At 37.6% G+C, this 20598-nt stretch overlaps 1 protein-coding gene across 13 annotated transcripts in view; it reads left to right on the top strand.

Moving 5' to 3' along the window:
* rimbp2b (RIMS binding protein 2b) overlaps window positions 1-20598 on the top strand; it is a 193761-nt gene that overhangs the window by 106801 nt on the left and 66362 nt on the right. For all 13 annotated transcript variants that reach the window (XM_088335446.1, XM_088335441.1, XM_088335449.1 and 10 more), the window contains 2 exons: window positions 7695-7778; window positions 17961-18050. In XM_088335446.1, coding sequence (XP_088191572.1) covers window positions 7695-7778; window positions 17961-18050 — 174 coding nt within the window. The remainder of the gene's footprint in view (window positions 1-7694; window positions 7779-17960; window positions 18051-20598) is intronic.

Here is a 20598-nt window from a genome sequence, read left to right as displayed (position 1 = left end):
TAATAAAAACATAAAATAAAAAACAAGATAAAAACAATATAAAGATAGGCAATATTTACAAGGTAACTAGTTGTACAATACTGTTAGTGTATCAAAAAAATAGTGGATGGTGCATTAGCAGGAACCATGTGCAGAAATGAGAGTAAATACATTGTTGAGGTATGGAATTATTTGATGTATAGTATGTATTGTTATAAATGTATTATATGAATGAGTTGTCTAGTGATATCCTTTCGATTATTTTAAATCGTCACATAAATATTTTAGTAAAGAATAGTTTATTGGCACCTTATCTTTATCAATATATTCGAATGTACTTATCTACGTCTTGTTGTATTCACTTGTTGCCACAATATATCCATGTATCTAGTCGTCAAACAATTTCTACATTGTTCTAAGAGGTGATCTGATTCACTATTGGGAGCGAAGCTTTGAGTTTTATCAAACCAATTGTGACATTCCAGCAGGTGTAAATGTGTTACATAGAGAATTTTCCACCCATTTCTGTGTCACTGTGCCATTTGAAACATCCATCCATCCATCCATCCATTATCTGCACCACTTATCCTCAGTAGGGTCGTGGGCGTGCTGGAGCCCATCCCAGCTATCTTTGGGCAGTGGGCAGGGGACACCCTGAACCGGTTGCCAGCCAGTCGCAGGACACACGGAACCAGACAACTCACTCGCTCATTCGCACCTAGGGACAATTTGGACCGGCCAATTAACCTGACATGCATGTTTTTGGAATGTGGGAGGAAACCAGAGTGCCCGGAGGAAACCCATGCAAGCACGGGGAGAAGATGCAAACTCCACACAGGAGGTTTGATCTAATGACCTCAGAACTGTGCCGCACACGCACTCACCACTGCGCCACTGTGCTGCTCCCATTTGAAACAACACATTGTTAAAAGCATTACAGCATTGTTCTGTACACACAAGCCCAACATTTCATTTTCCATTTTTTATGCAATCTTAATGTAACTGTTCCCCCCAGAGATTGTTCTATTGTCTTGGGTCCCGACCTGGGTGTATATTTGAACTCGCAAAGGAAGTCTGTCCTCCTTCCAAATAAAATATGAACATACTTTTTTTTTATTTGAATAAGGGTAGATTATATTTCCTGGCAGTTTTGTTTGCCTGTTTAGGAAAATGATGGCCCTGGGGAAAATGTGTCATTGAGCTTGTTAGTCCTTGTTTTAAGGGATCTATAGTGCCTACCTGAAAGCAGCAGGACTAGGGGTGGTGGCATGTGTGAGAGTCCTTTATAGTTTAGTTGGCTCTGCCGCGGTATTCGAGACGGTAATGTCCTCCAGCCCGGATGGAGAGCAGCCAATGATTTTCTGGGCGGTGTTGATGACTCTGTAAGGTTTTCCTGTCTGCTCCCATGCTCCAGGGATACCACACGGTGATGCTGTGTGCAAATATTAGAATTAGAAATGTCTTTATCGTCATTGTAAATAACATAGTGAACATTGTTTACAATGAGGTTACGAATGGCACTACAGGATAAATATGTAAAAAAGACTTCAAAAAGAAAAATATAATCAAAATGTCATTATAAATGGGCAAAACTATGCTCTCCATTGTGGCTCTGTTGAAGGACACAAGCAGGGAGTGGCGTCGCTGTTGGGCCTTCCCTACCACAACTTTGGTGTTGGCAGACCAGGAGAGGTCAGAGATGTGCGCTTCTTGGAGTTTGAAGGATTGTGTATTTGGTTTGGGACATTAATAGAACATTTTAGATACAGACATTTTTCTTATATCAAAATAGTGTACTTGTGTATGACTGAAAATTAACTCAAAGTTTGGGTCTGCCTTATACAGAGGGGATTTACGCAATGATTGAGTAGTCAAAGAATGTTGCTGACAACAATCTCAAAATAATTTATGCATCCTAACCACAAGTGACACAGAGGACATACGAAAAGGCATTAGGTTTTATATCATAATCACATTTTTTGTAATGTGAGCAAAGACAAATGTCAGAAAATGGAGCAAACAGAAAGTCGTCCTTAAAGATTTCTTATTGCAAAAAAGCACAACGGGCGAAACAACATTAGGTATCTTATGACCAATCGGACTTTGAAGGACATTAAATAAATAATTACATTGTCAATTCATGTTGGTATTGTGTTCATAGTTTACGTTGTCCATTTTCATTCATCACTTTCCTTTACCCTTTTATCTGAAACACTCACATTTCAACGGGCCTTTTGAAAAAAAAAAAAAAAAAAAAAACATATCCCAGAGGATTTGTCTCTGCTTTCCCTTAAAATGTATACAGAAATGCACAAGGCAATTGTCATTAAAGAGAGCTGTCGCACGACCAGTTGCCACTTTTTCTGGATGTTTTACTTTTCAACGGAAGCAGCAAGTTCTTCCCACCTTTCCAACACCTCTCCTTTGTAGACACCAGCTTTTCCTGGTTTGTCCTCCCCTGTACTATTTTTTCTTTTGCAACAGGAATATAGCCTCCCTCAAAATTTATTGTAGCGAAGCGCTGCGCATATTCTTCCGCGGCTTTGTGAGCGGCGCTCGCTGATCCCTGATTGTACTCCTTGGCCTGGTCACTCACAAATCCCCTCTTGTTTTTCTATTATATCATGCTCTATTTCAATTGTCACCATTCTCCTTTATTCTCGGACACCCAACAAAATGTCATAAAAAAGAGACCAATATTTAATAAATGATTTTAATCATGGGCGCACATATTTAACAATGTTTGTCTCATACAGTGCTTAGTTTGAGCTGAGAAAAAGTGGAACAAAATTTTATACCAACTTTTAATTAAAGATTAGGGGTATGCGTTAATCGTGAGTGCGGTTATACATACATAAAATCAGTAAGTTCCTGGGCCTTGATCATGTTGATATATTTGTCAACTATGACTTGTTTTTTTACCCACATTAAAATTTTGAAGTCCGACTATGGATGAATGATTGTTGAAGAAACAATTAGGAGATGGTGGAATTCGAGGACCATAACACTGAGTACAAAAACTTAAATGTGACCGTATGAAAAAGAAGAAAAAAAAAATCTCTGATAAAGTGAGCTTGCTGCTCCCCTCTGTGTGCAAAGGCTACAGTATTCATTGTGTACCTTATTTGCATTAGCGCCAGCTTGATCCAGTTGAAAAAGATGGTCTTCTTCATCCATCTTCATCCGCTGTGCAGCAAACGCCTCCTCACTTATGCGAGAGCTCATTACTCACAATGGCAGCCATTTGAATCTTTCATTAGAGGGAATTTTAATTGTGCTCCGGCGAATGTGTTCAGAACAATCGCGTCTCAGAAAAGCCCGAGCCGAATGTGTTTGTGGACGTATTTGTGAGTACAAGATTCATTGGTATGATCAGTAGGACCACACCGTCTGGATGCAGAAACTGTTCACTTTAAAAGGCAGCCCGCATGGGAGCTGACAAGCTGTCTATCTGTCTCCGATTATCTGTCATTTGCTTCACATATAATGGCGCCTTGTAGCGCACACATGGGTACTTTTTGATTAGATTGTGTTCTTCAGCTGTTTATAATCCCTCGGAGCTGTAGGAACATCTGTCAACAAAACGATCAATTGTTTTCCGCGTTTAAGTAAGAACCAAGTTAGATTTTCGACAGTGGTTTTGCCTTTTTACAGATTAAGTCTGTCAAAATGAGCTGTCAATTGTACAATAGTATACATATACATTTGTCATATTGTATGTACTCTAAAGCAGTGGTTCGCAACTGGTCTGACTTCAGGACCCACCCTTACACCCTAATGACTGCGACCCAAGTCAGGAAAAGAATGACTCAAATATATTCAATGAAAGGGTTTTGCATTTTGAAGCCTCAAACAGTAAGATTGGCTGAACATATAAGAGTTTGAGCCACTGTTAGGGAGTGCATGTGACCCTTTGTTTTTTCTTCTTCTCAGCATTACTTTGCCAAGTAAAAGGCCTGCAAACGACTGAATACAGCTCTTCAACCCATCTTTGGGTCCCAACCCACCACTTGAGAAACATTGTTACAATCCAGTGTTTTTCAACCTGTGTACAAGTGCCCACTAGTATGCCGTGAGATCCTGACTAGTGTGCCACAGGAAATTCCCAATTTTTATCTCTGCAGTTTTTCCCTTTAGCATCCTTGTTTTCTTCCATTGATGAACCGATTAACTGTACCATTCATTCATGTCAGTAGGTGATTGAAAATTACTATTTTTGTACCAATCTGCTCATGAGATAGTACATGGAAACATATTTAATTACATATTTAGAAAAAACTAAATAATGTAAAATTATTTAAATATACTTTTTTTTAAATCCCGCTGATATCTCGATGATGGCAATAGCATTAGCAATGCAAGAAATGCTATCAAGGTCGGGACCTGGTGGAACTTGCGAAATGTAAAGTTACATACTTTTATTCAAAATGACTGAAAAGAACGTTTGAAGCTGGTGTTACAATTACAGTATAAACACGATTTAACCTGTTGTCTGTGGGTAAAAATTACCCACAATTGTGTTGGTTAAAAAAGAAAAACAAAACATATTTTATTGAACTTCAAATGTCATGACTTTTCCTAGATTTGTCCCAAAATTAGAAACAAATGAAATGCAGTTTTTACTCACATTTTTATGTCAGCTGTATAAAAAAGTACAAAGATAATCCTTAAAATAAGGAGAACACAAGTGTTAAATCTGTAGGTTCAAAAGAAATTAAAATGTGTTTTAAACAGGAAAAAACACTGTGTAATATTTAATCACTACATGTTGGGCTCATTGGAGACCCCCAGTGTGGTGTAACATAAACGAGTGTGCTTAAAGCACAAAGAAGAATACCAACCATGGTGACTCTGAGTGACCAGACCGAACCATTTCTTACTTTTGTTGCTCATAAAAATAAATAATTGAATATGGTGACATTTATCACAGTGTATGCCATTGTTGGCATTTATTAATTGATTGATGTTTGTCTTTGTGTTCTTACTCTGTAGGAGTAAATGAAAGCACCTTAGTGTACAAAGCCTGATGCCTATTTTCTCAGGAAGCAAATAGTGTTTGTAGTAACCACAAAAAAAGAAATGGGTGTATTCTGGAAGGTTTATTTTTGTGAGAAAATACGAGATGTTCAGCTTATGGTGCGTTTAAAATCTGTTGTACTTGTGTGTCTCTCATTGCGTCAGCAACCAGGCTTATGATGTGTTTTAGATTTATGTGAGTTATGTTTGGTTAACTACTGAACACAGGACAGTTTAAAGGGACAATGTGTAATATTTGACAACTATGAAATGAAAACACCTTAGTGTACAAAGCCTGGTGCCTATTTTCTCAGGAAGCAGTTAGTGTTTGTAGTAACCACCAAAAAGAAATGGGTGTGTTCTGGAAGTATGAGCCCGTTTTTACACGAAATGTACCCTTTTATGTCACTGGGACTCAAAGGGCACCAAATAACAGGAATGGCCCATCATAGTTTTTTTGAACCAATGGGAGGCACAAAATATACCGAGTCCCGTTAAAAGTGTGTTTGTTCTATGGCTGAATAGTAAATACATAGATATGTGAATACACGTTAATGAAGTCTGTTGTATAATAAATGTTCAAAATGTGAGTCGTGAATAAGGTAAGGACTACCAGTGTTAAACCTCAAGTGTCCTACTCGCCCTGTTGTGTGACCGCACTTCTTTCGCTTTTAATAAATGTAGAAAAAACTCAGAGGGCAACAAACATGCAGCAATGTGCCTCCCATTGAAACATGTTTGCATTTTCATGCACGCTCGTGCTAGTGAGTGTAAGTGGCTATGGCTCGCTTGAGCAGGAACAGACAAAACATCGCATTTTTTGACGATCACTCCAGAGAAAAGCATATGGTGCTGACACAGATGCAGGAAGTCATCATCAGAAAGTAAAGCAGATTTATGTTGTGCCTTCACTCAATGCCACACCCGATGAAATTAATCTAACTGGGGATTTTTACTCGAGTCTTGCTTTTACCACATTATGTCTAGTGAGATGATGTGAGATGAGGTACATGTGGTGGAAGGTCAAAGGCAAAATCATTTTAATTTCTAGGTATGAAGCTCCCTCACCTTTCCGCAAAATCCGCTTATTCTGAGTCAAAATTTGTAGATTCAAGGAGAAAACTATTTTTCGTTTTGTTAAGCAACATTATAGAATTACCGATAGTTAAAAACATGTTAACTGGATTTCACTGGTTCACTGGTAGCATTTTTGCCTGCTAAGCAGGGGATGTGGGTTTGATCTCTGGAAATGCAACATAGATGTTTGTTGTTTGTTGTTGTTTTTTATGGATTGTTCCCCTTTTATCTATATACTATAGGCTTCCATCACTTGTTTATCCTGGAGTGCCTTGTCCTCTCTCCTTTTTAAACAATGTTCACTACAATGTTATCAATGACACTAAGGTCAATTCTAATTCTTATTCATTTAATGATTTTCATTTTTTATGTTTTACTTTCATTGATCCTTTATAAAGAAAAAAGTTCTTCTTGATGAATGGGATTTGAACCTATAAGTACTATATTCCCCTTTTCAAGATTTCCCTCATAGCAACTTTGCTATCAAGTTTTTACCCACTTTTTAGAGTCTTAAAAACAGCAATAAAAACGTATTCAAAACAATTTACGAGCATTTTTGATTAGCCTAGCAGCAAAACACATGGCCTGAAAACAATTGATTAACTATATGGAAGACTTCAAAATAAGTGTTGTGTCAGGACCAGAACAGGAAACAGGACCCACTCGGGTAACGTTACTCACAGTTTTATTGGGGAGAAGAGAAGGGATTACACACTCGATCTGGAGATCGTTGGTCGCGGGGAGTAGGTTGCTCAGCCGCGGAAGTGGGACTTCCGGGGTGTAGCGGGAGTAAAGCAAGAGCAAAAACACAGGACAGGCAAAAAAAGGGCTTGCTGTGTAAAAACAGATTCGCAGATGGACCAACCAGAGGAGAATGACAGGACAGCGTTTAGATACTGACAGGGAGCCAATCTGTCAGCCAGCCTCCGCTGGCGCCTACGGGCGGGGCCGATTGGGCACCATGGCAACCGTGACAGAAGCTGGCGCCACATGGCGGGTGCCAATTGGGCGCCATGGCAACCGCAACATGTTGCAATTATACAGTTAACAGAGTTTAATCAAATGAAAAGTATAGCCTATAGGTACAAATTTAATGGAGGATAATTTAAACAATACAATATATTATTATATATAAGAAAGTCCATGGATATGCTATAAAACCCATAGATTATTCACACAATTTAAAGAAGTGGTGGCAGATGTATCTCTAGTGATAATATAAGCTTGGTTGTTAGGCTGGTCTGGAGCAGGCTAGCTGTAGAGAATATATTATGGTGGTAACTGAACCAAGCTAAATTTAACCAGCTCTAATGCAACCGGTTTGAGGCTAAATTCAGTCCAAAGAACAAAACATATCCAGGTTTATTCCCTTATTTTGGTTTTGTGCAATATCGCCAGGGTTTATGTGTTTGATGTTGCAGATCACTGAAAATATTATCAATATTTTGTTGAGTTTTACACTGTCCCAGAACGTATTTCGTCTGCGCCCTTCTCACTTTTTTAATCCTTGACTCATTTTTATGCCTGAATTTAACATTTTGTTGGTCTATATTTTTGCATCTTATTAGTTCAACAGCTAACAGTGCCTTTAGAAACCCTCTGATGTTTTCTTCTACTTCCAGGAGACTGAGATCAGCGCCAAGAGAAAGCAGTGTGAAGCGCTCGAGGCAGAGGTGAAGAAAAAAAATCAAACATGTCAGACTTTGGTAAGTGACAAATGCACACTGGCCTCAGGATGCAAGTAAAAAAGTGACTCATTGCTTTTAAATATCCCCCTTCTGATAAAATGAGTTTCACTCTCCAGTAATGATAGTTGGGTTCTTTAGTCTAGGTGACGGAATGTGAAAAATGGGAGCCATTAACTTAGACTATGCAATGTTATTACCCAAGCAAGCCGTATGCCAGTGTTTTTTCTGTAGCTTTATGTGCTTATTCAATATAACTCCTTGTTTGGTATTTGTCTCAATATATCTGCGTATATTGTATGTTCATCTATGCCTTGCATCTTTTACCTTGCATTTATATTAAGTTTTTAAGGGGGATAAAAATGTCAATAAAGTTGGAGTTGGTTGATTGAATTTTGAAACAATAAACTTATTTTGAGGGAAGTTTTAAAGTATAATCCTGGATTTTTTTGTAAAAAAATAAATTCCAATTATATTTCATCACAAAGAATGTTGTTACACTGACCCTGTATTTCTTGTAATATACGATTGAAAAACATTTTTTTCTCCTTTTTTTCTCTTTTCAAAACCTCCTACTTTTGGATTTCCAGTAGTTCTGCTTACCAGCAGAATATTGATTTTTAAAGCCCCACGTGTTTGAATCAACATCCGTGTCACAACACAATATGAGTAAAAATAAGCACTCCAGGAGCAGTTCCGTGGAGTTTTTTATCGCTATAAAAACATAGAAGAAATATGGGAGAATGTTCCAACCTTTTGAGGACAAAACAAGGTGTTAAGGGTTTCACAAGTGCGTTTTCAAAATGGCTGACAATCATACACATACCAAAGGGGTGGGCTATGATAAAAAACAAATCTAAAGGTGGTGTCCGTAACTTCAAAATATTATACTTGCTGATGCCATCCTCCAGCTAAGCCATTATTGCAGCCTCTGTCAAGCTCCTTGTATGGCGCCTGACCGTACGTCTCATTCATTTTTGGGTTAGGATTTCGACTGTATTTGAAATAGTCATTTTCTTGTTTTTACCATTTTTATCCTAGACTAAAAAATAAACCTCGAGCATGCACAACTCTACTCTTGCTGTCATTATCCCAGATCGGTTTATTTTTCATTAATTTATTAAAACATCATACGATTCGTCTTAATACAATTTAAACCAGAAAGCATTATTTTGATTGCGAGTGTGGATCTAGCGCACAAATCATTTGAGCAATTGAAGTTATTTGACCCTAACAAAAATGTGTTTAATCCCGATCAATTCACATTGAAATGTACGGAAAATCTGATTTTTAAAAATGCGGCAGCTTTATATTTATATTTATTCATTGTAAACATTTAATTTTGATTCAACATGTTTTAGTTAGTTTCAATAAAGAATCTTTTCCCTTACATCATAAAGAACAGACTACGATCTTGGGGGTTTCACCTCCGCATTTTTGTCAATCCCGTGAGTCAGATAGATATAAAATACTTTTTCCGTTGTTATTATTTGAAATTACACAGTGAATAAAGTGTATTTGGCGCAGGCACTTTATGTCCGAGTCGAGGAGTGGAGAAGACTTCTGCTTTATGCTCCGAATGAGCACTTGAAAGTTTGGTCCCAATAGCCTTGTGGTAGCTGGGTTGAATTAACTACTGTTGTTTACATTAGTGCACTCCAGGTCTCTATTTTGTGCTTTGACTTTTATATGACATAAAAAAGTCCATATATGATTTTTTTAAACCTTGAAGAAGAAATGAAAAAGTTCCAATAAAGGGATAGCAGCTTGGGGATATTTAGAAGTCATTTAGAGAAGATTTTATGAATTCTCAAGCCCACTTCTTTTGATGAGCTCTCTTTGTATGTGGTTATCCAACACAAATAAATATTCCATTAAGCAGTACTTTCCTTACAGCGTTGCGTTTACGTTCTCAGCCGATAGCTGCACTTCCCCTCCCGCCCATTGTTGAGCTGCTGAAGCCAGGCGATGCGCCACCCCCAAAGGACAATCTGCCCCCAAATGGCATGCAGGAATGGCAGCCTGCTCTCCAGTACAGCACTTATCCCCTCCTACGCTGAGCCTTGAACAGCACACTGTTACACAAACACCCACCAAAGCAGTTAACATGACTGAGACTGCGTCAATTTGAGTTACTTTTCGCTTGGTCGAAACCGAATTTTTTTGTCTTAATCTTTTTTTTTGTCACTATTGATGCTCTCTTTTACAATGCTGAGTAGTGACACAATCAATTCGGCCTTCGTTGGGTATGCTATTAATACTGTCCAGTGGCTGTTCTTATGGTAAGAATCCAAAATGAGACACCAGCGTTTTTCTTATTCATACTTATAACATCACTATGTTTCTGTGGGCCACTAATATATATGACATTTCAAGGCCCCAGGGCGCAAATGTGCCCCCGTAACTGCTTTTGAAATGGCTTTTTAAAGTGAATCATATGCGTAAAGTTGATATTTTTCTTCAATTTTGTGATTGAAATACAGTGGTACCTCTAAATACGAGCACATCTACAAAGGAGAATTTCAATATGCGAGTTTTTAACAGAAATCTACTTTGTCCCAGTTCTGTGGTATGCTCTGCCCCCTTAGATTCAACCTGCAACCTGAGTGGACTGTTTAAACCTAGGCTTAAATCACTTGTATTTTATAGCTTAGGAATGACCCGTATTTCATGTTGACAACACATCTGTGTATTGGTTGTTATTGCAACATCTGTTGCAGCCTGGTCATCTTGGAAGGGGGATAAGAAACCATGTCTGGGTTTACACCTCACTCAAATAAAGGTCATGGTAAAAAATAGTTTAACATAGGCTCTGAGATTTTTAATTATAACCTTACGAACACCACCACCTACAAGGGGTTACCTTGCACTGGTATGATTCAGTTAAGTTTAGTGAATGGTATTGTTTCTGGCTGGACCAATATGTGATTTTGGAGGTAGATGCTAATGAAGGTATATCTTGGACAATTGTTTTTTAACAACACTTTGAGTTTCATTTTGATGTCAGTATGGTGCTACACATAATTTCATTGTAAATAATGCAATTTTATATATATATATATATATATATATATATATATATATATATATATATATATATATATATATATATATATATATATATATATATATATATATATATATATATATATATATATATATATATATATATATATATATATATATATATATACATATAAATATAAAATATATAATATATATTTGTCTGTGTGTGTGTGTGTTAATGTGAGTTACATGTGAATGAGTACACAAGGTGAATGAATGGATGCTAACATGATGCTGTAAAAGAGGGCACCCCTCAAAGATTTAATGGATTGATCAATTAATTTCATATTATTTAACTATGCCTATAAGTACAGATTATAGTAAATACAAAAGTTCTTCCTGGTCTTGTCTCTATTACGAAAATTAATTTCCCCCTATGTTCCGGTCCGGAGCCTTCGCTCTAAAAAGGCTGGTCTACTAGTGATCACATGAGCCAAGAAGAGATCCGCAAATGTAAATAAAACAAATGCAAATGACGAAAAGAGTTAAAACTAACGAATACCGGACTTCTTCATTGTCCCCTGAAGTGTGAAACATAAATATGCTTTGTATTCCTGCAAAGTAATCCTTATTTTTACTTAATGTACCTGTCATTTTATCACATCATTTTTTTCTAAATCTGTAACAGATTACAATTCTAGTTGCTGTACCCTAATCACGTAACGCAGTTAAATGTATTTTGTTACTCCCCTCGCCTGTTAATTAGGGTTTCCTTTGAATATTAGTTATTTCATGGAGATGTTTAAATTACTTGTTGCAATGGCAATAGCTTTTGCAGTTTCAATTTTACAGTTATCTGTGACAACTTTTGAAAAATGTATGTACAGGTAAAGTTAGTGTAAATGCAATCCATATAATGTGCTATGTATTTGTTGCGGACTAAAATTAATGTTCATGGTATATTCAATCTGCAATAAGTGAACTGTGTAGTATCACTAGAACCCTGTATGCTGAGGACATTGGTATTTAAATGAAATACACAGTTCAAACATTTTCCTCCAAGTATTGCATACAGAAAAATGCAAAGGACACAAATGTTTTAACGCTTTACTTGGTGGAATCAATTCTGCAAGTATGAGCTATTTACATCATAGTCATCGTTGAAAAAATGTGGAGGCTTTTTGTGAAAGGTGATAATGGTTTGGGATTTTAGATCAGGCCTGTATCCTTAGGAGACCCATCTCTTGCTTGCTCTAACTGTTCTGTTTTTGACGAGCCTTTCAGTCACTCTTGACACAATTATTGGCAGGCCCGTCACTCTGTCATTTTTATTAAGGTTAGAGTGCAGTTTGCACTCCAGACAAGTTTACAAAAGCAGTAGAACTACATAAGTTTGGGGTTTAAAAGGTGAAGGTCAATGAAGTTGGATTTCAATTTTGATTTTTGTATCGTTAGAGGTTGTCATTGGTAACAATGAATGCCAAGTGTAACAGAGTAATTAATGTCATATGCAACTCAATACTAAAATAATGCCAACATTTTCCGTTTTTGATCCCTTACTTAAAAATATATTCTTTAGCAGTTGCCATTGAGCATCTTTAACAGTAGGTTCTATAAATAGAATAAATGTCATTAATTTGCTATTACAAAATGGATGATTCGAAAATTTGCTAAATTGTGAAATCCAGTGAGAGAATTTAAGACATGTTGCTAATTATTGAAAGCTTTTGCACAGTTGGCAGAATCCTGGTTTGGATAGTTTACATAAGGTGCTTACAATAACACACGGCCACTTATTTATGGTGAGAGACACAAGCTACAACAAATAGGATTTTCTTTTGCAAGAACGAAGAATGTTGATTGTACGTTAAATTTTACCCAAAGAGATTCATTGTTGCCTGAAGTTTTTTCACAGGGGGATTTTTGTACCATAACGCACGCCCCCAAATTTTGATTAGAAAGCCGTAAAATAATGGATGCAATGGGAATCAAACCTGGATGGTGGCGGTGAGAGCAATGGATTCTAACCACTGAACCAGCAGTAAATGGATGCAGTGAAAACACAGTAGATTTTATTTCATTATCACACTATAAGTTGTCCCAGTACCAGAGACAAATGTTAATTCAGTTGTGCATTTCACATTTTACAACCACAATAAATTATATTTTTTAATCTTATTTTCTTTCTTTGTTCTTCTATTCAGTCCCATGCTATTTTATATGATTCTTTTCTGTTCTGTTCTGTTGAATTATTTTTAGGTAAAAAAATGGTGTTATACATGAATCAATATGGTAATTAATTGATTTTCGAAATAAAAAGATGTTTATGTAAGCTTTTGTATGAATATATGTTTAAGGAAATATAACAAAATACATATATCTGTATCTTATACAAAGTATATGGGCTCGGGTTCGATTCTCGCTACTGCGGACTCCCCGTGCAGAGTTTGCTCGCTCTCACTGCACCCGTTTGGTTTCCCTGCGAGCACTTTTTATTTATTTATTTCCCTCTTCACTTCTTTAGAGTTTATGCAACAATGTGAGCTAGGGGCGAGTTGGCTCCTAATTATGCAGAGAACGTGGGATATTTGACTATAGTAAAAGCAAAAGAATAACGTTTTTTACATTTTATGGACCTCATTAGTATGAACAGTATATAGATTCTTCCATCCGATGTAATTTGCGTTGTCACTCGTGTGAATAACAGCAAAGACGGGCACTGCCATCTGGAACCTCCACCCTGGTATGAATCAAGTGTGCGACTTGAATCCATTGGCTGAGCATGTCTGAGCTCTTACCATGGCAACTCGGCAAGTGACACTTGAATATGTACTGTGCTAATCAAAGATCAATAGAGGCAGACAGCACAACGTCAACTTGTGGAAAGTCTTTGCCATCACATCAGTTCACTATCTGCTTTCTGAGGTCCGCTGTCTTGTTCCTCTTTGCCTCCCACGGCGAGCTGTTTGTAAACACAACGCCTTCTGCTTGAAGTGTGATTGGCAGCAATTTTATATAATCCTCATGGCATGCTTTTTTTCCATCACCAGTAGAGATGTCCTGATACGTTATTCATTTGTGACCAATACTGATTCCAAGGCTTGATTTGATAATTTTTTAATTTACACGAAAAAAAATGGGATACAAAAAAAACATTCAGTATATGTATTTTTATTGATTCATCTCCCTTTGGACACTGCCTCACATCTTTTCTGCATGGGGCATTTAGAGCATTTAGAGCAGTCAAAATTATGCAAAAAAAAAATCTAAAATATTCACTCAAGTCCTTATCTGGAAACTGTAACTGATTCAGAAGGAGTCCGCAACTATGTGATTGGTTTCTGATCCTATGAGGGGAACAGGACACCACTCAGGAAATCAAAAGTATATTTAAATTGTCATTATTTCTTTAATAACAGGATATATTTCAGGGAATCAACACACTATACTGCATACATGTCAACCTTTTGACATTAAAAAACGGGGGATGTTATCGCAGACTCCATTTTTAAGCGCCTAACACAATACGTCCCATAGAATGTTTTTTTTTTAAAACAATATAAAGGAATGGGCAAATTCTTACCAAACGGAAATCTAATGTGATCAGTGGAGCGGTTTGTTCAACCATAGACTTAAAATACCATCCATCCATCCATCCATTATCTGGATGGGGGGGTCACGGAGGTGCTGGAGCCCATCCCAGCTTTCTTCAGGCAGTGGGCAGGGGACACCCTGAACTGGTTGCCAGCCAGTTGCAGGGCACACAGACAGACAACCATTCACTCGTTCATTCACTCCTAGGGACAATTTGGACCGGCCAATTAACCTGACATGCATGTTTTTGGAATGTGGGAGGAAACCGGAGTGCCCGGAGGAAACCCACGCAAGCACGGGGAGAACATGCAAACTCCACACAAGAGGTTCGATCTCATGACCTCAGAACTGTGCCGCTCATTCGCTAACCATTGCGCCGCCGCGCTGCCCTACTAAAATACTATTCTTGCGTCAGTAATTTTCTCTTGTTTAAATAAAAAAAAAAGGTGTTGAGAAAAGCGATAGTCTAACGCATAAACCGAAAGTGTTGGTGCGTATGCTAGAGAGTTGAAGAACAGAGCAACGCAGAGAAAGAAAGGCAGCCGGGATCTTTCCCTTGGGCTTGTTTAATACAGAACAACAAAGACAACAAACATTTAAAATTGATTTAATGAAAAGTTACATTTTGAACTTACACTCTCATCGATTTTGCATCTCTTCTAGCATTTTGTTGAGTTTCATATTTACCTGTTCAACAGATGTCAAGTAATATTTCTTTTATATCTTAAACATGTTTAAGCAACATCACAAAACATACAATACATGGATATCACAAAAGTGCTGATCAAATTGTGGTCATTCGCCTCCCGTACATCTTGCAAAAACAGGAAAAGGCTAGGACGAGGACCCTTCTAAAGCAGTTATTCAAGGTATTATGGTTTCACTGAATACGAATGAATGTAGATGATTAAAAATAAATGCATTTATGTTAACTATATAAAGCTATGAATGATATAGCCTTTATTACACTTTCAATTTCATCACATATTACAGAGAGTGCTGTCTTTGCTTGGGTTGGGCAAAGTGAGAAAGTTTTTAAATTTACAAGTAAGTGAATCTGGTTGTTTGGTCACAGCAGAAGATAAATACGGACAGTTTGTAATTGTGTACGTTGTGCAGCAGAAGCGCCTTTTGCGTATAGTGAGGGCGGGAGATGAGAAGCGAAGAGTTGGCTTTATTGGGGTGTTAAATGCCACCAACTGACTCATCCGTCAGTCTGCTTGACATTAAGTACACATCTGTGGTCCACCAAGCTGAGTCAGGCTATGTCTAGACATAACCCACACTTCAAATAACAATAAGCAGCAACTCCACAATGCACTGTAATTGCATCACATTTATTATTTTTGTAATTACCCTGACTATAAATGACAAAACCAAAATGTACATGTAAATGTAAATGGTCTGCATTTATATGGAGCTTTTCAAGTCAATGAAGACCTCCCAAAGCGCTTTACACTTTTACCTTTTTACACACTAACTAACCGATAGCAGCGACAGCCATGCAAGGCAATTTCCTGCTATCAGAGGCATTAGGGATTCAGTGTCTTGCCCAAGGACACCGAAATATATAGGCAAAAGATTACATAAACAGTTTTCCCATCTATAAGGCATCTTAGAAGACTCAATGATGTTGAATACAATTGCTTTTAAGCATCCTTAATTCAAGCAAAACAATTGATGACCACTTATCCAAGTTGCACTATATGAGCTATAATATAATACAGCAGTGATTTTCAACCACTGTGCCGTGACACACTAGTGTGCCGTGAGAGATCGTCAGGTGTGCCGTGAGAGATCGTCCAATGTCACTTTTTTAAATTTAAAATTTTGTAAAACATTTACGAATCAGGCAGCACGGCGGGGCAGTGGTTAGCGCGTGTGCGGCACAGTTCTGAGGTCGTGGGAACCTCCTGCGTGGGTTCAAATCCAGCTACCGGCCTTACTGTGCGGAGTTTGTATGTTATGCCCGTGCTTGCGTGGGTTTCCTCCGGGCCACTCCGGTTTCCTCCCACATTCCAAAGACATGTATTTCAGGTGAATTTGCCGGTCCAAATTGTCCATAGGTGTGAATGAGCGAGCGAGTTGTCTGTCCCTGTGTGCCCTGCGATTGGCTGGCAACCAGTTCAGGGGACACTGCCCGATGATTGCTGGGATGGGCTCCAGCACCCCCGCGACCCTACTGAAGACAAGCGGTGCAGCTAATGAGATGAAATGAGATTTACGAATCATTTTCTGCAAATATTATGTCATTGTCAAGTGTTTGTACTGTAAAAACTGGGGGTATTATAAATTACTTTGTAATTAAACATATTGTTCAGCGTCATTTTATAACATTTTTGCTCAGTGTTGAGCTGCAAAATTTTTCCAATATAAAAAACATGCCCTGGCTTAAAAAAAGGTTGAAAAACACTGCATATAGCAATGTAGTAGAGAATATGGTTGCATAGGGTGCAAGCTCGCTTGAAGTCATTTATGTTTTAAGGTTAAAAAAAACCTTAACTCGGAATTCAAATGTACATTTCTTTAATTCATGGAAAAGACAATTTTAGATGTCAGCATATACTATGCGTAATACTGTCTTGAGGCTTCAGTTTAGTCATGGTTTCTTATCCCACATGCTGGATGCCAAGGACGCATATAAAGGTTATTTGTATTCCACGCAACTATTCTTTCTTAAAAATTCGATACAATTGTCATTGACTGCAGATGCATTTCATGCGGGCCAGTCACTATTGTTCTGAGCGCAGAACAGACTTTGTTGGCTAACACTAACACACAATATTTGATTGAGCACAACATGGTTACCTATTCAAGATATAAAGTTCAGTTTTAAAAACAATTGACATTTATTCAATAATCACCACATGGTGCATTATTGTGTAAAATACACTAAGGGATCAGCCGCTGCATACCTGGCGTCACCTTTTAAAGTACTACGTTCTTTCTACTTCAGACCTAGGTAACCTTGATGAAAGCGACACAACTTTCACCTTTGAATTTTGAAATGAGTTTTAAATATACGCTTTCATCAAATCTTAGCCTAGATGGTAGGGCGCCCGCTCTGAGACTGGGAGGTCGCTGGTTCAAGCCTCGGCCGAGTCATACCTAAGACTTACAACATTGGTACTCATTGCCTCCCTGCTTGGCGCTCAGCATTAAGGGTTGGAATTGGGGGGTTTGGTCACCTAATGACTAAAATAGCTGCGCCCTGTTTGGCTGCGGCTGCATCGGCTCGCTGCAGTTTAACTGTACGGGTCAGGTGTATCGACATTTCGTTCTATGGCATTGTTACAAAGAATGACAATAAAAGTAAATTCTCTCTCTTCTCTTATTGCTGCTGTCTGGTAGATGCATACCAAAAGTGATATTTTTCACTTTTTTTAAGAACGCATTGAACAATGATTGGCTTTTGATTTATCTGTATTGTACTTGATGTAAAACTCATTGAATCGTTTTTTACATTTGGAATGTGTATTAATATGTATAAGAAATTTTGATTGTAAATTATTCTCTGACATAAATCAGTAACATCTAAGAGTTGAAAACACCAAACACTTAAGTATGCTTCAGCTGAAACCCAATTTTTTTTTTTGTGTTTAGGAGAATGAGCTTCAAGGTTTTTTCCAGGAGAAAACACACTTAAGCCTTCAGTTTTTCAACGGTGGCCACAAATCGTCCGAATATGAGAGGGTAAGCTTCCAACACCAACACACTCACTGGCTGTCATATCTGATTTTGAAGCAGAAGTCAATCCAAGGGATTTTTTAAGAATTATATTTTATACGTGTAATGTTGGTATTTTAATTATTATTATATTCGTGGAGTATGATTTAAGAAGCAGCATCCATCTGTTTTTAAGCAACACTGTGGTGGATATTTCTAAAATGCTTTTCAGTTTTTAGCTAAGAACCAATAATTGTTTATCTAATTTCTGAGGCAGATTGATGTTCGGTCATTGGCCAAAGCCAGAGTGTTGGTAATGTCATATTAGCTAAACATGATTCTCAATATAGAAGGGCCCGTAAGATAGATAAAAAGGTGTAAAACTAAAAACCATTGGTGGGCTATCAGTGCCTGCAAGGCCTTCTCTAAAATCATGAAACATGTGATGTAATTATATTTTGTCCATGAATACTTGTTAAGTAATTCCAAAGCATCTGTCAGCTTCCTTTCATTGCTTTTGCTCTGGTTGCGCTGCTTCCAGATGTGTGCTTTCATATTTACACATTTAACCAATCACATTGATTGTTGACAGTGTCAGAAATTTGCTAAACATAGGTGGCGATCACACTGTTGGTTTAGCCAATCAGATTTGGAGTTTGCAAAATGAGAGCCTTCTTGAAGGCCTCGGGAAATGTCAGTTAGAGGCGATAATGTATTATAGCATTTATCTTTTAACAGACAGTGAACTTTTAACTAATTTAATTTATTTTTACAAATCAATTTTAGTGTTAAGCACATAAGAATCTATAATACAACACTGAACAACATATTAATTAACAAAGAAATAATGAAATGCAAGAATAAACTTTACATTTGTTAGTTAAAACACATTATCCTTGAAAAACACAGGAAACATCAATTAAAATATGTACAGATGTAAAAAAAAAAACATATACTACAATTTTTTTATATTCAACTAATTCAAAGTCATCAACACAGAATCCCTGAAAAAACATGCACAATGACCAATCACACGAGCAAGGAATCTGGTCTTGATGATGGGGAGCCGGCTCTAGTTGTTCACATCCAATAACCACTCAAGGCCATCAGTGACAGCCTAGATGTGAAATTGCACGCCCCAGCCCCCCCGAATTGTAGAGTATGATTTAAGAAGCAAAATGTACCTGTTTTATCTATCTTTGTGCTGACAATTTTGAAAACACTGTTCAGGTTTCAGCTAAGAACTCTTGATCTGATATCTGAAGCAGATTCATGTTCGGTCTTTAGATTGAGTGTAATCGGATAGATTTTTACTAGACATAATTCTCAAAATAGCCACACACAACCCTGAGATTTATGAAAAAGTGTAAACTGTACTAAAACACAAAAGCGGTTATTAGGCTAGTAGATGCGGATACAACATGATAGTCCTTATCAAATTCTTTGAGTTGATTTCCTCTTTGAACTATGAACTTGCTTGCAAGCAAGCAAGAGTCTGCCATTATGTTTATTACAATTAGATTCATACAAAGTAACAATGAAGGTTTATATTATTGCGTGTGTTGGGAACACTCCACTTTTTCTTTGGTTTCACAAATTTATTATGAACCTGCCTTCCTTGACGCTTTCAAGGTTTTCTGGGGCCTCCAGTCAGTCTAATGTGAGTCCATTTAAAGATCTTCTGATTAAAAATAAAAAAACATTTATCTCTTTTTCATCCTGCTGACCTTGAAGAGTATTTTACATCGAGGACACAAAACTCAGCTTGTAAATCAACAAAAGAGCTCAGTCTCCATGGACAGTAAGGCAATTACATGAAGGAGTTTATTGGCAGATCGTTGCTGTTGGGGTGGCGGAAGAGTGGGATTTCGGTTATGGTTGTCCTCTTGGGACTGCGGTTCAGCTCTTGAGGCAGCTGTGCCTGAATTGTTGTCATAGTGGGAGAAAAGCGCTTGGCAGGCCTTGATTAACCACTGAAAGGAGCAAAAATCTTTGCAAAACCAACTTACTTTGGCCTCGATTACAACGTGCTAGTATTTACTGTGGTTGTTCACAATCCACACGTGCATCTCATCACGACTTCAGGTTCAATTGCGCGCCGTTTGTCATCACACACTGGCTTTTTGTGATTTAGTTTCCCCCCTAGGAACAGATTAGGCATTTACGGCTGCACATCGGTTCACCTTGTTACATGATTGGGTTCTCAAGTGCAGAAGAATATAAAGTAGAAAAAAACATTCGAACATGATCAAGCAGCAGTCATTTTTTTCAAGTCTTTTGGATTAACATTACCAATCTGATTGGTTTCCTCCTATGAAGCCAACTATTTAGGCCCAATGCAATAAAGTGATTGTGTGGTTGGTTAAACTTGAGGACGAGCTGCACAAGCAAGTGTATTTCTGTGTTGATTTTATTCAACCCACAATGGCTGATGGAGGAAAATAGATATATTTGGTGAAAGATTTACTGACAAAGCTATTTTCAAGATGGACTTTTCAAGAAAAGTTGGATATCATTTAGAAAGGTGGGATAACTTCAAAGCCCGACTAATCCTTGATTTGCAGGACCAAGCCAG

This window comes from Urocampus carinirostris, chromosome 5 (genome assembly GCF_059441175.1).
Source record: "Urocampus carinirostris isolate Australia breed hairy pipefish chromosome 5, RoL_Ucar_1.0, whole genome shotgun sequence".
NCBI lineage: Eukaryota > Metazoa > Chordata > Actinopteri > Syngnathiformes > Syngnathidae > Urocampus > Urocampus carinirostris.
This window is presented reverse-complemented; position numbering and strand designations above follow the sequence as displayed.